The following is a 13059-nucleotide window of genomic DNA, read 5'->3' on the forward strand; positions in this document are numbered from 1 at the left end:
AAGCGAGTCCTGTTGTTTCCTGGAAGAAGATTGGCCCGTAAAAAGATGCTTTAGCTGTTCTTCTATTTTTGGACTTTCTCTGTTGTTTGGAAATGTATACGCTGCACTCTGGTCCTGAATTTATGGCGTCTTGTAAGCCCGTTGCGGGCTGGGCATAGTTACATGCATGACGCAGTAATAAAAATGTAATTCATTCATTCATATTAGCTTTTGTCCTTTCAGTTGATCAAAGGTCATAACGAGCATCTGCAGTTTGTATTTCTGAAGGAATAGTCTCCAGCTGTCCTATGAATACAATGAGACAATGATGACTGTAACATCTGGGATCCAACCAGAGGAAGTTTGAGTTCAAGAGTTTGAATCGCTACTGTTTCTTGACTGCGAGTTTTATCATTTAGTGAGTTCCCTGACTTCTTGAATCAGCTCTCCTGGCAGGTTATAAAGTTCTGTCAAAGAGAAAGATCAAAGACGTTTATGGCCCAATATCTATAGTGCCTCAGTGGGCTTTACAGACCCACCACAGCAATGATCCCCAATCCAGTCCTCCAGTCAAAAACTCATTGAGAAACCAAAAACACAGAAGAAAAAAAAAAGTAAGACATTTGTTCCTTCAGTCTCTTGTGGATACTCACCAAAAAAGAACAAAGGAGGGGTCTTTGGCATCACTGTTACAGAGCTATACTCAGTCATGTGTGGTCTAATCGGGCGGTTTGTGACCAGTGTGACATGTCACTGAAGTGTCCGGATACTGCAAATGTCCAACAAATAATCCAAGAGTTTTATTAAAAGAATGTCTTTACCCGCTGGAGTTTGGACCGGGTGGTTGCTAAGCTGATTTCTCTCTGTTCAAGACGAGGAAGACGAGACGCAGAGCCCCACAATATACCCATCATGTGCCACACACACACACACACACACACAGTTGACCCAAACCCACAATATCTTCTGACCCGACCCTGCCCTTCCTCCTGCAGCCACAAATGGAAAACCCAGGCAGACTTTGTGTGCGTGTGTGTGTGTGTGTGTGTGTGTGTGTGTGTGTGTGTGAGGTCCCCCATTCAGTGTATTTATTAGATCACTTGTAGTGTGTATCAACTGGCAGCTGAGGCCAAGAATATTATTTTTTGGGTTATTTTTTGTGTGCGTGTATACAAGTGTACTTTTTGTGTGTGTGTGTGTGTGTGTGTAGCCTGTGTGTGAGGTAAAGCTGTGTGTGTGTTCTTACTATTGTGGTGGTGCGTTGATGGAAAACCTATCTAGTTTTCCTCTGTGTCACAGCAGCGGTCCCCCTAAAGGTTTAAAACAGAGAGCGAGGAGGGGGGAGGGGGGAGGGACAGAGAGATGGTAACACACTCCAGGAGAAAGACGTCTAAGAAAGACGTTTAAGGTGATTTTAATATTTTTTGTACTTTTTAGAGAATTTAGGGGTTTCGTTTTGAGTGGAGAAGAAAGAGAACCAGTAGAAAAGAGGAAAAAAAAGATTGACACACTCTCTAATTGTGGGTGTGTCCAGAGCTATAAGTGCCTTCGCTCTTACCTGTGTTACTTATATCCCTGCATGAGGCTCAGAACAGACACACTCACACACACACACACACCTGCCGGTCGACACACCTGCGCTGCACTCGAGAAGCTGCGCCCTCTGCTCTGCGTCTTCAGGTAAGAGACTAGAACAGACCTCCTGTGATTGTTCTGTGACATTTAGGCTGTGGTCTTGCAATTGTTGCTTTCTTCTATATTTTTATGGGGGTTTTGTAGATAAAGAAAATTTAAATATTACACACTTCTTTACGTTCTAATTTTGCAGACTTTTAACATGAAGGTCTATATTAATACTTATTATAAGTAATAAAAAAAAAATCTAAATTGCCCATATTAAGGACTTTTTTGTTGCGTTTGGAGGGTTTTATTTTGAAACTCCTCACTACTCAGCTGACTTACTTTCATGACAATATGCATTTTTGCAACTAAGCATTATTATTATTTAGCTGCTGGACTATATAGATTATTCTTTTTTTAAAAATGGAACATTACATGAGAAGACAGTGACAGATGAGACAATATGTGTTAGCTTTAAGTCTGTGGTAATTTTATCAAATAAATAAAAGGTATTAAATGTGTTTTTATTTATTTTTCCTGTCATTAAGGCTGCACACCTTTTACATTTCCACAGATAACAAGTTGTGATGCTACTTAAAGAAAATATATGAAATTACATCCTATTGGCATTATTCAGTATGAAGTAGAATTAGAGGTTTTAGGTCCTTGACAGCTAAAAGGCTGATTGCGCTTGTGTGTGATGATGCAGATGGTCTAAACTAATGTCTATAGAACAGCAATTGTACAGTATTCATATAAAATCAAATGGTCTACTGCAACTGCAAACTGAGTTGTTTAAACAATGTAAGATACATTTAGGATAACAATAATAGAGGATCGTTTGGGTGATTTAGATTGAAATATTTCCACCTCTGTCTATTTTAGTTTTTCCAGGAAAACAATTGAAAGTTATGTTCAAACGTAACACCTTTTAGCACGCGTGTATGTCTCTCAGATCTGAAGGTGGCTTATGAAGCAGAACTGAAACTTACAGGCAGCACTGATGACATGAGTTTGGCGAGGTGTTTATGTGTATGGAATATTAAGCACATTAAGGATCTTAATTTTTCTATGGTGTATGTTCTTTCGGGTGTATTGGTGGTCTTGAACACCAGCCCTCCCACTATCACTATCCAAACCAAACCTTCGGGCGTGGAAACCCCACATAAGAGGAAAAAGCCGGGCATTTCCCCTGCCCCACCAGCTGACACGGGGTTAATGGCCTCACACACACACACTCACACACACAGTCCTGACCTGTTAATTTGGTCGTACCGGTGGCGTTAATGGCGTCCCCAGGGCCGTTCCACCATCACCACAGCACTCCGGTCAGAAGGGAAGCGGAGCTGGAAAGAGCTGCCATTTTCGAGGGCAAGGGTCAGGATCACCAAATTCCCAGGAAAACATGACTTTATTGTTTACACACGTGTTGGAGTGTGTGTGTGTGTGTGTGAGGGGGGGGGGGGGGCATGCATGTGTTAACATGGAGAACACGGGATCCTTCACCTTGTCTCTATTTTAAAGGCAGACTTTTGCTCATGTATAGTATCTAATTATGGGACTGCTGTCATGAGAGCGGCTACGTGTACGTTTGTACGAGCCGGTGTGAGCTAACACTGCGTACATGCGTGTGTCAGCAGGTAGCTGTGAAATGAGGCAGGTTGAAAAGATAAAGACAGTACTGTTTTTATTCACATTAGCTGTTACTCAACTGAGTGACACACAGTCAGACGTGCTGGATGGGAAATCACCTTGGTAGATGAAGGAGGGGGCTCTGGGCAACGTGTTTGATTTAAGCAGGAGAGGATCACCTCAGGTTCGAGGCTTCGGCTCAGAAAACAAGATTAATTCATGTCTTTTAAGCAGCCTAGATCACTGGTTCCCAAACTTTTTTTGATTTGTGGTGCTTTATGGCCTCATCACAGGTTGCATATGTCCATCAGCTTCAGTTGCACCAAAAAGTGCAGTTCAGATTGTTTCATTTGAACCGTTTTTGTCTAAAGAGGTCAAACTTGATAGACCAAGAGCTTTACACAATGTTGTGTAGTAGATATACCTGGACCAACTTAGTTTCAGCTAATATATTAATATGTAATATATTTTACAATACACTCAAGTTGTAATTATTTTGCATAAAAACCTCAGGTCTTCCAGTAACGTCTTACACACTTTGGTATTCTGTTCGGACCCTCCAGGCTGTCATCCAGATGTCGCTGCGCATGACCTCACATTTCTGCCTGCTGGTCCTACCAGTGATGTCACTGCTGCTACTCTTCTCTCCTATTGGTTGGAGCTACGATGGCGTCACCCCAGGGTGTCACCTACACCGTGAGTAACACACACACAGTTTTAAAGTGTACCCACAGTGCCCCCAAAAGCTGCATCAATTTATGTGCATGTTTTCAGGAAGTAACAGGGTTTATGGGAAATGTGGTCTCAGCAGCGTCAATAGACAAACACTGGCACCCAGCACCTGACTCCCTTCCCCCTCCCTCATCCCTCTCTAGCCTTCAACGTGACCATCCGCAGTGACCGCCGTGGTACATGTAAAGGCACCCACCTGGTCTACGCCTGTGTGGGCTACTGCGAGTCCAGCGCCTTCCCGTCCAGATTCTCCGTGCTGGTGGCCTCCAACTACACTCACAACATCACCTCCGCTTCACGGTGCTGCACCATCAGCAAGGACGCTAAGGTGAGGGGAGGGAGGTGCAGTGGTGAATGAGAAGAGGGGTGCAGCCTCTGGTTTTGATGGGTTTTGCCAGTTGTTCATGTCCTCTGGCTGGTCTTCCCCTCAGGTCAAAGTTCGCCTGGACTGCCCTCGAGGTCGCCACCATGACGAAATAGAGATCCTGACGGCGAAGGCGTGTCGCTGCGACATGTGCCGCAAGTCCCGCTACTGACACATCAAGGCAGCATGCCGCGTGCCAGATCCTACACCGGGATAAGAACCAAACTACAGCTTAGTCAGTTAAGCGGTACAAACTTTAGTAAACGATAGAAATGCAAGATTTTCAGTGATGCACCAGTACCTATCCTTTTTCTATCTATGTCGACTTGTTTTGAATGTTGAAAATGATCCACTTAAACGTATTTATCTGAAAAAGAATCAACCTTCCCGCCAATTTACTGTCACAACCAGGGTTTCCTATATTTGTGTTGAAAGGATTTCTACTAAAATCAAGTGAAATTCATTCAAACAGAGTAAAGCCTGCTCTGCCCCCCCCCCCCCGTACCTTAGAATCAAAATGGGAAATTCACACTTTCATATGTCTGTGTGTGTGTGTGTGTGTGTGTGTGTGTGTGTGTGTTGTTTTGTGTGTGCGTGTGTAAAATGTGATGTAAGGGAGGCTTTTCTAGAAAACTTGATCGATGCACATTTGTGTTAAAGTATCAACCATTCTGTCACTCACACTTCAAACAAACTCCACCTTTTCCTTATTTCTTCTTGCTTTCAGGTTTGGCAGACACTTGACTTTGTAAGAAGCTAGAATTAAATGATAGTCACACTACCCTTCATACCTAGTGACTCAGCAGCAAGTGAGACCCCAGGATTGTAATCGGTCAAACTCACTTCCCCCAAAAACACTTCTTTCACTGAACCTTCACATTGAAATATGCCAAAGAGAAAGAATGACAACATTACATTACAGTTAAGACAGTTAAGTCATCTCTTCATTGACTCGTATTCAACAAAAAAAGTCAACATATTGTCAAACTTTGAATCAACGTAAAGCTCATATATACAAGTAGTTTCATTCTTTGCAATAACCACTAAACCCAGACAAGAGACCAAAGAATGTACAACATTTATTTATATTTATGAATTTGAACTAAAGGACATTTTGTAAATAATATCTATTGATGAAACCAAAAAAAAAAAAATGTCAATGAAATGAGAAGAGAAAGAATGCACTGTATAGTTTGTGATGAAATTGTATTTCAATAAATTTCTATTCTGCAACTGTTAAGTCATTTGTGTGGACATTTGATTTTTCTTCTGAGTTTGCACACACACACAAATGTGTTTCCGTCAGGTAAGGGGTCGTTGCCTTGACTTACATTCATTCTCTGGTGACTTTCCCTAACCGTAACCATGGCTTCTACATGCCGAACCCCAACCGCCTCTCTTTTAAGCTAACCTTAACCTCAAACTAAGCCTTAAGCCTTAAATTGAAAGATATATACGTTGTGGGGGCTTGAATTTGAGTCCCCACAATACAACTGTGGGGGCCACTGTTGACCTCACCGCCACTGTCTCTCTGTACACTGTGTATGTATCATGTCCCTTTCATGTAAACAAAAAAACTGATTTAAATAGAAACCATGCACCATGCGAGTACAATTTAAACTTCAGAAATATATAATGAAGATATTGATTAGGTGTTATAGCTATTATAACTATTTTTTGAGCTTCGAGATGAATACAGGCCCCAGTTAAAGGGCCTTGTCATTTCAATTTCAGTTGAAATGATAATTTGCAAAATTGCATTTGATCTGATTACCGTAAACACAATAAACCTGGGGCTTTTGAACCCCTGTAGTTGCTCACTTTACTTGGTTGGTAATCCACCCTTGATACACATCCACAGTGCAACAGCCGACGCACAGAATGTATGTGATGCTAAACTCTGATATTAGATTATAATCACAGTTTATCATGGCAGCAATTGCTATAGATATTGTTTTCTTTTTAAACATGTAGTCAAAAAGTGCCTGTGTCTGTATATTCTTGAATTCAGTATTGTTAACATCATGGTATGACAGAATAATTATTTTGAACTGTAATGCTTTCTCCTTTCTTACATACAGATATAATTATACATGTACAGTCTTCAGTCTACAGGAAGACACATTTTTGGATTACTAGATTACTGGACTACTTTAGGGCTTTTTCTGTTATTAAACATAAACCTTTTGCTAACATTTCTTGCTAGAAGTGCAGTCACCTCCCACTCAAAAAGTCTCACACACAAATTACTTGATTTCATAATTTTATTCAGTGTCATTCGTATCAGTAAAACTGTGGATAACATTGTTCGCTGAAAGCAGCGTCCCGCCCATCAGAAGGTCTCACACTCTGTGTCCTGTGTGGAGCAGACGGCGCAGTGGCAGTGCAGAGCCATGGGATAGTGGTAGAGAGGGGAGACGTTGGGCTGGCAGCCCGGCAGGCGGGCGGTCATGTGGCGGGTACGACTGTACGTACACACACGGTGGTGTCGGTGGATGTAGGGGGGATCGGGCACAGGTTTCTGCAGGCAGAACACAGGTTACTTTGCTCTCTCCGAGACACTGTTTTTTCCATATACCAACAAAGAATAATGCTAATCATTTTACTGCTATACTGTGTCTAATCTCTCAAACAACAAAGGTCATAGGTCACAGACAGAACAGGTATGACTATTGTTTAACTGTTCTGGCCTTGTTCACATCACACTTAAGATTTGGGGATGATAAACAAGAAGTTTGTTGCACCCTATTATTAAGAATGGAATTGGTGGTTGGCCAAAAAAATAAACAGTATTAACTCAAAGTACCCCTTCTAGTCATGTGACTGAGTCAGGTCTGTTATTGCTGACTCAGAGCTCTTTCTCCTATAAAGGCTTTGAATCTGACCCCCTAAATTTGGTTTTTCAATTACTCAGAGGGGAAATTTGAATCCCTGCAAACTAGAACGAGTTCAGTAAAAGTTCAGTAACCCTCCCTGCTTGGAGGGATCTGAGCTTATGACAATGATATATGGGTCAGAGCCGAGAATGGGTCATCAGCATTCTTATGGTTTGGGCTGAGTCCTGGGTCATTAATCATTTATTTGATGTTTCACAATTCCAGTATTATGGAAGCTTTCAGAAATAGCAACGGAAAAGAGTGGGACTCCTACATTGGCTAAATGTAACTGATGTCCTGTCACTGTACTGTGTGTGTGTCTGTGTGTGTGTGTGTGTTTGTATGTGAATGCTACCTCCCAGGTGTGACAGCGCCCCCAGCAGGCCTCTGTGGTGATGCGCAGTCCCTTGCAGCCAGGCTTCTGGGCCACAAAGGAGAACTCTCGCACCGCGCAGCCTCGGAAACCATGAAGTGTGGTTGTCACGGTTACGCACACCACGGCTGCCCCGGTGACCAGGAGGAGGAAGAAAGAGAGGGACAGGGGATGGAGATACATGCTGGGAATGACGGGCAGAGAAAGAGAAATAAAGGAAAAAAAGATTATTATTCAAGTATTTATATCAATTGTTCCTCTGCTGCAAGTGAGCTACTCTACCTTGGGCCTGAAAGTAACTCTACTCATATTGGAAACCAGAACAGAGTCAAATATTCAGTTTGAACTCTTATATAAAACAGATAATGAATTGCTTAAGGCTTTTTTTAAGCAATAATTTACATCTGTAGGGGACCATGATCCACAAAAGCTGACAAGAGACTTTCAGAGCAGTATAGTGACATTCACTATGACTCACAACTCCCTCTAGTGTTGATCATGGCTACTGCAGCCACTAGTAGCAGTGACCTATACTGTAAAAAGATATTCATTTCAATGGGTGAATGAATAAATGGTGAAAATGTCAACTTTCGAACAAAGGAAAAGGCCATTTTAAATGACAACCAAAACAGTGTAGCTACTTCACTAAAGAAAAAGCTGTTTTCTTTTCTTGTTTCAATCAGAATCAAGAGTCATTTCCTTGATGCTACTGGAGACATCTGCTTAATTACTCTGGACTTTTTTCAAGCAAACCACTTAAACTGTACTGGAACAACTGGAATCATCTCTTAATTCAGCCAGACTGCAGAATGCTTCGCTTGTTTTAAGAAATCTAACACTGAAATAAAAATACTTTCTGCATGAACAGAATGATGTGGAACACTTTTATAAGCACTGAGACCGCTGTGAGTACAATGACTCCATATAGGCTATGAAACTACACAGGTTGTGGTGTAAAACAGCCTGCTAATTCTGTACACGTTTTTCCCCCTAAAGCAGTTCTAAGTCTCTTTTTAACGCAAAATACCTGCCCTACATTACTGAACGGACGCATAAAAAGAACACTTCTCACCTTTTCAGCGGAAGATCTTGCAGAGATTTGAGCTGCTGGACTCTCTCCGGTGTCTCTCTGCCCGGACAACAACCAGTGAATGGAACCAATCTGTCCTTGTTGTTGTTTTTAGAAGGCCATTAGGGCGGACGGACACTCTGACATCATAGCAATTACAATGAAATACCATTAGAGACCCCAAGCCAGAAATAATGGAGACTCCCTGGAAAATACTGATGCTTGTCTATGTTTTCTTAACCTCAGCCTGTATCTCTCTGTGTGAGTGCCTGTGTGTGTGTGTGTGTGTGTGTGTGTATGTGTGTGTGTGTGTGTGCGTGCGTGCGTGCGTGCGTGCGTGCGTGCGTGTGTGTAGTTCTTTATCCAACTTTGGTCTCAGTGATGTGAGGATTGTCAGTACTCAACTTGGCACTTACTGTGACAAAGGATTGGGAACATGAGTACAAAGGACATAACTTTTTAAACTCTTACTGGGTTTTAAAACCTTTAACACCATATAATTAGATAAAAGGTGCATTGGCTGGAAGTCCTGTCGAATTCAAAGTTCGGGGGATTAAAGCAGATAATGTGAACTCATCAGAGTAAATGTTTCTGCTGCTGTCACATGGACATTTTTGTTCTTAAAGTTCCATATCATACCAGTGTTTTAGCCCATTTACTAAAACTCACCTATACTTTATGTCGCAGCTAACCATTTTGCAAACCATGCTGCTTTAGATTTTTGACTGTTCCAGGAGCCATTGGTTCCCATGCATTGTTCCATCATAATGCAATGAAATATTAGGTAACTGATCAATGGTTGCCAAAACTGTGTAACCTGCAAAACCTTCATGCCTTTTAAACACACTTCTTAGCAGATGAAAGCAGCATTCTTTGCAACATTAACATTCATTTGAAATCGTGTTTCACCACCTGATGGACATTTTCTCTCCTTTCAGCTCTGCTTGGGTCTCCACCAACTCCTGAGGAAAATATCTGGCTCTTTAGCTGCTAAATGTCCCACTAGCTAGGTGCTAACTTCGTCTGCTGTTTGATGCTAGGCAGGTAGTGTACAGTGGGTTTATAGGAGCTTTTACGCTGAAAAAAGCTGCCTACCTGAGACAGGAAATTTGTGAAGTTTGTGGGCCAAAAAAAAACCCAAAAATAATAAAAGAAACTAAAGGTGTCTGTTAAACTGAGGGGAAATGCAGGATTGGGTGATAATTCTCGGTGAGTTTGTAACTGCACTGTAACATTACACATCTATACAAGCTGTAAGTAATGCACATTGTGCCTGTAGCTCATGGTATCAATAAAGGGAAGCAGAATGAATATTACTGAATATCAATATATGTATATTATTGAAGAGACAGAAGAGGTGACACACAAAACAGCACAGACTCCCAGAGTGTTTTCTCAAAGTGAAGTTTCATTTTTAGCACATAGTTTTTTTTTCTCCATTCTACACCCCCCCCCCCCCCCTGTAATGTTACGTACAGTAGTAAGCCTCTCTACATTCAAACCCCCCCCACCGCTGTGTTGGTCCCCAAAATATACATCTTCTTCTTCTTCTGCATCGTCTTAATCATCTTCTCTAAGGTTTTTCTTCAACACAACAAACACAGACCATTGGGCAGACAGTGCAAATCTAGAAATTCAGTGAAATTGCTACGTAATGCGGTTGTAGGTTTCGGTAACATTATATTCTCATTCTGTTACTGTTGCTCTGACTTATTGCCATTCTCTGGTGTCTAACTCTATGTCTTTTCTTTCCTCTGTCTTTCTCCTCCTCTGTTTTTTATCTTTACTGGCTGCTTTCATCCAATCCGTTCACACCACCCCTCTGATTTAAAGCATGTGTTTAAATCTGGCCACATGAAAATGGCCACAGAGAGGAAATGTGACAGTGAATGAAACCCAGCGTTTGATGGCTGTCTGTGAGGCGATACCAGAGCTCTCTACCAACACTCTCTCTTCTCTCGCTTCCCGTTCTGGAGCAGTTCTAGAATGTACGACAGAATTCTAGAAAGAAGAATGTGACTATTGATCAATATATTTGAGAATTCTAGAACAGTGGGAGCCGGGGTTCCATTTTCCCCCGAGTCAGCTGACCGTCTGACAGTAACAATCAAGAAGGTTTGTGAGTAAGCTAGCCAAAACAAAAATCATAAAGTAAGCAGAGTTTTATGACAGCGAGGTCAAGTTTAGTCTCTTTTCAGTTGTGTTTTTTGCCTGAATCAAAACAATGTTTGAAATCCGACCAAACGGCAGCATTTGCTTTTCTTGCCTGCTCAGAGCTCAGAGATTTTCTGTGGCTGCCGTGGAGCTCGCCCAAAGCGAATTTGTGCACGTTTATGCTCCTGTTGTGTGCAGAAACAGGAGAGAAACTAAAGAATTCTGCCTGTAAAGAAAGAATATGCAGCATTGTGGTACTTAGTGTAAGTGGTTCCCAACCTGGGGGTCGGGGCCCCTTAAGGGGTCCTGAGATAAATCAGAAGGTCATCACAAGTTAATTAAAAGGACAAGAAAACAAAATAAACCTTTTCTTCTTTTACTATTCTTTTACACAAAAGTATCTTATTTTTCTGATTTTCCTCAAACGTTTTGATTTGTATTTTTGCCTGCAATCCAAACTATACGAGAAGAAAAAACACTCTTTGGTTTAATTGCTCGCAACCCATGTCCACACAAAGGTCAAGGAGTCACAAGTAGACATTAATTTGTTCTCAGGGGTCACAAGCCAAAAGGTCGGGAACCACTAGCACACATGTAATAATCCTTGGGTTCCACAGTCGTCATCAGCAGATGGCGTTTGCTAAATTTGTCATGGAGATGGCTCAGGTGCCATCATGTGACGATACATTCTGAACACCTGTTACCACTTGACTGAAGTTCTATACTTTAGTCATGTGATGACTACTGAGCCATCTCTAGGACAACCCAGCAACTCTATCCCTTGATGAAAACCATGACATATGATTGTAAGCTGCAGCAAAAGCTAAGTAAGTAAGTGGACCTTGAGTTAAGTTTTTTTTTTTTTTATTGTGTCAACTACTTTCATGCACAAATTTGACAATATGTGATTTTTGGTTTGACTGATAAACGTGGTGGAAGATATAGTCTGGATGTTGGATGCAACATCTGCAAATGAAATGAAATGCGAAGCTGCAACGTAAACGCTGGGACACACTCAACACACACAAGCCAAACTTAAAGCATTCAGAAAAATCTGGAAATGTGGGCAGGGGCATAAATGCATCGCTGTAAGATTCATGACTCTGCTTGAGATGCTAAATCGCTCATTAACAGCTCAGTAAAGCTTGAAATGCAAAGTCGAATGGATTTCGAAACCTTGTTGACTCAGGCATGATTTGAAGTGAGTGTTTTGGAAAAACTGCTGGTCTGAAGAGTTTTTGAAGGTTTGGTTACGAAGCGGCCGACAGGTAGCTCTGCGTCTCAAGCGTCAAAAAAACAATCAGTCGATTTGTTTTACGATACATTCGGATTCAAACCCTGTCCCTCAGGAAGGAGAGAAGGAGAGAGAGAGAAAAAGAAGCAAAGAGAGAACCGTTTTTCTCCCGTTCTCTATCACTCTGTCTACGCACATCTCCTGCTCACGATTCACTCACTGGATACACACCAACACACATCCACGCACGCACACATACACAACCTGACCATCATCTTCAAATAAGGTTACATTTCCTGATCAAATAGAAAATAAATAGCATCAGTATCAGTTTTCCACAAAATGAAGATCATACAAAAACCAAGAAAAAACAACATAATTACAAAGCAAAATCATTTTTCATCAAATAAATTTACACAGAAAGTACCTTTAAGACAATGTGAATATCAAGGACGCAACAGGAGTAAAAACAAGAGTGGGGGGTAAACATTGGAGTGTGACACGCACTTCCTGTTTAACCCCCTAAAAACACACAGATTATCCTGAAAGAATGAAAATATTGCTAAAATAATTTTTTTTTTCTGTTTTTTTCCCCCCTCTCTTTATCCCACCACTCTATCTTAATGATCAGACAAGAATAAACTGATTTTTGTTGGTTCACACCGAAAAAAGTTATCATCGTCATGGTCGCCATCTAGCAGCGTCAGGTCTGCTGAGCCTAAAGGAACAGACGCTCCGGGTTCAGAAATCCAACGGGATCGCGGTGTTTTTCTTTTCATCTGAAACACTCATGGTGCGCTTTATTCTTCCTCCAGTAACCTCTGTGTTCGGTGGGGTTTACTGGGCTGCTTGGATACATTTTTGGTTCGAAGTTGGGGGTCCTAAACTTCAACTTCGTAAAATGTAACCCAGGCAAATTAGTACATTTTTAAAACTTTTAACAAAAAAAATTGGTTTCTAAAAATCATCGTCATCAAAGTTAAAGGTACCCTGTGGAGTATTTCACCACTAGTAGCACTATAGAGC

The 13059-nt window shown here is 41.5% G+C and overlaps 2 protein-coding genes across 2 annotated transcripts; one reads left to right on the forward strand and one right to left on the reverse strand.

The window, feature by feature from the left end:
- The first annotated feature begins 3806 nt into the window (after positions 1-3806).
- On the forward strand, positions 3807-4499 carry gpha2 (glycoprotein hormone subunit alpha 2). Its single transcript, XM_070930218.1, has 3 exons — positions 3807-3927; positions 4107-4291; positions 4395-4499. The coding sequence occupies exons 1-3, from the start codon at positions 3807-3809 to the stop codon at positions 4497-4499; spliced, it is 411 nt and encodes a 136-aa protein (XP_070786319.1).
- Positions 4500-6659: 2160 nt separating this feature from the next.
- Positions 6660-8694, reverse strand: LOC139306165 (glycoprotein hormone beta-5-like). Its single transcript, XM_070930123.1, has 3 exons — positions 8649-8694; positions 7559-7760; positions 6660-6848 (listed from the first exon to the last, which is right to left on the reverse strand). Exons 2-3 carry the CDS (start codon positions 7757-7759, stop codon positions 6660-6662), a joined length of 390 nt encoding a protein of 129 aa, XP_070786224.1. The 5' UTR covers position 7760; positions 8649-8694.
- Positions 8695-13059: the final 4365 nt, after the last annotated feature.

The sequence above is a fragment of the Enoplosus armatus genome, chromosome 23, assembly GCF_043641665.1.
Source record: "Enoplosus armatus isolate fEnoArm2 chromosome 23, fEnoArm2.hap1, whole genome shotgun sequence".
In the NCBI taxonomy this organism is placed as follows: Eukaryota; Metazoa; Chordata; class Actinopteri; order Centrarchiformes; family Enoplosidae; genus Enoplosus; species Enoplosus armatus.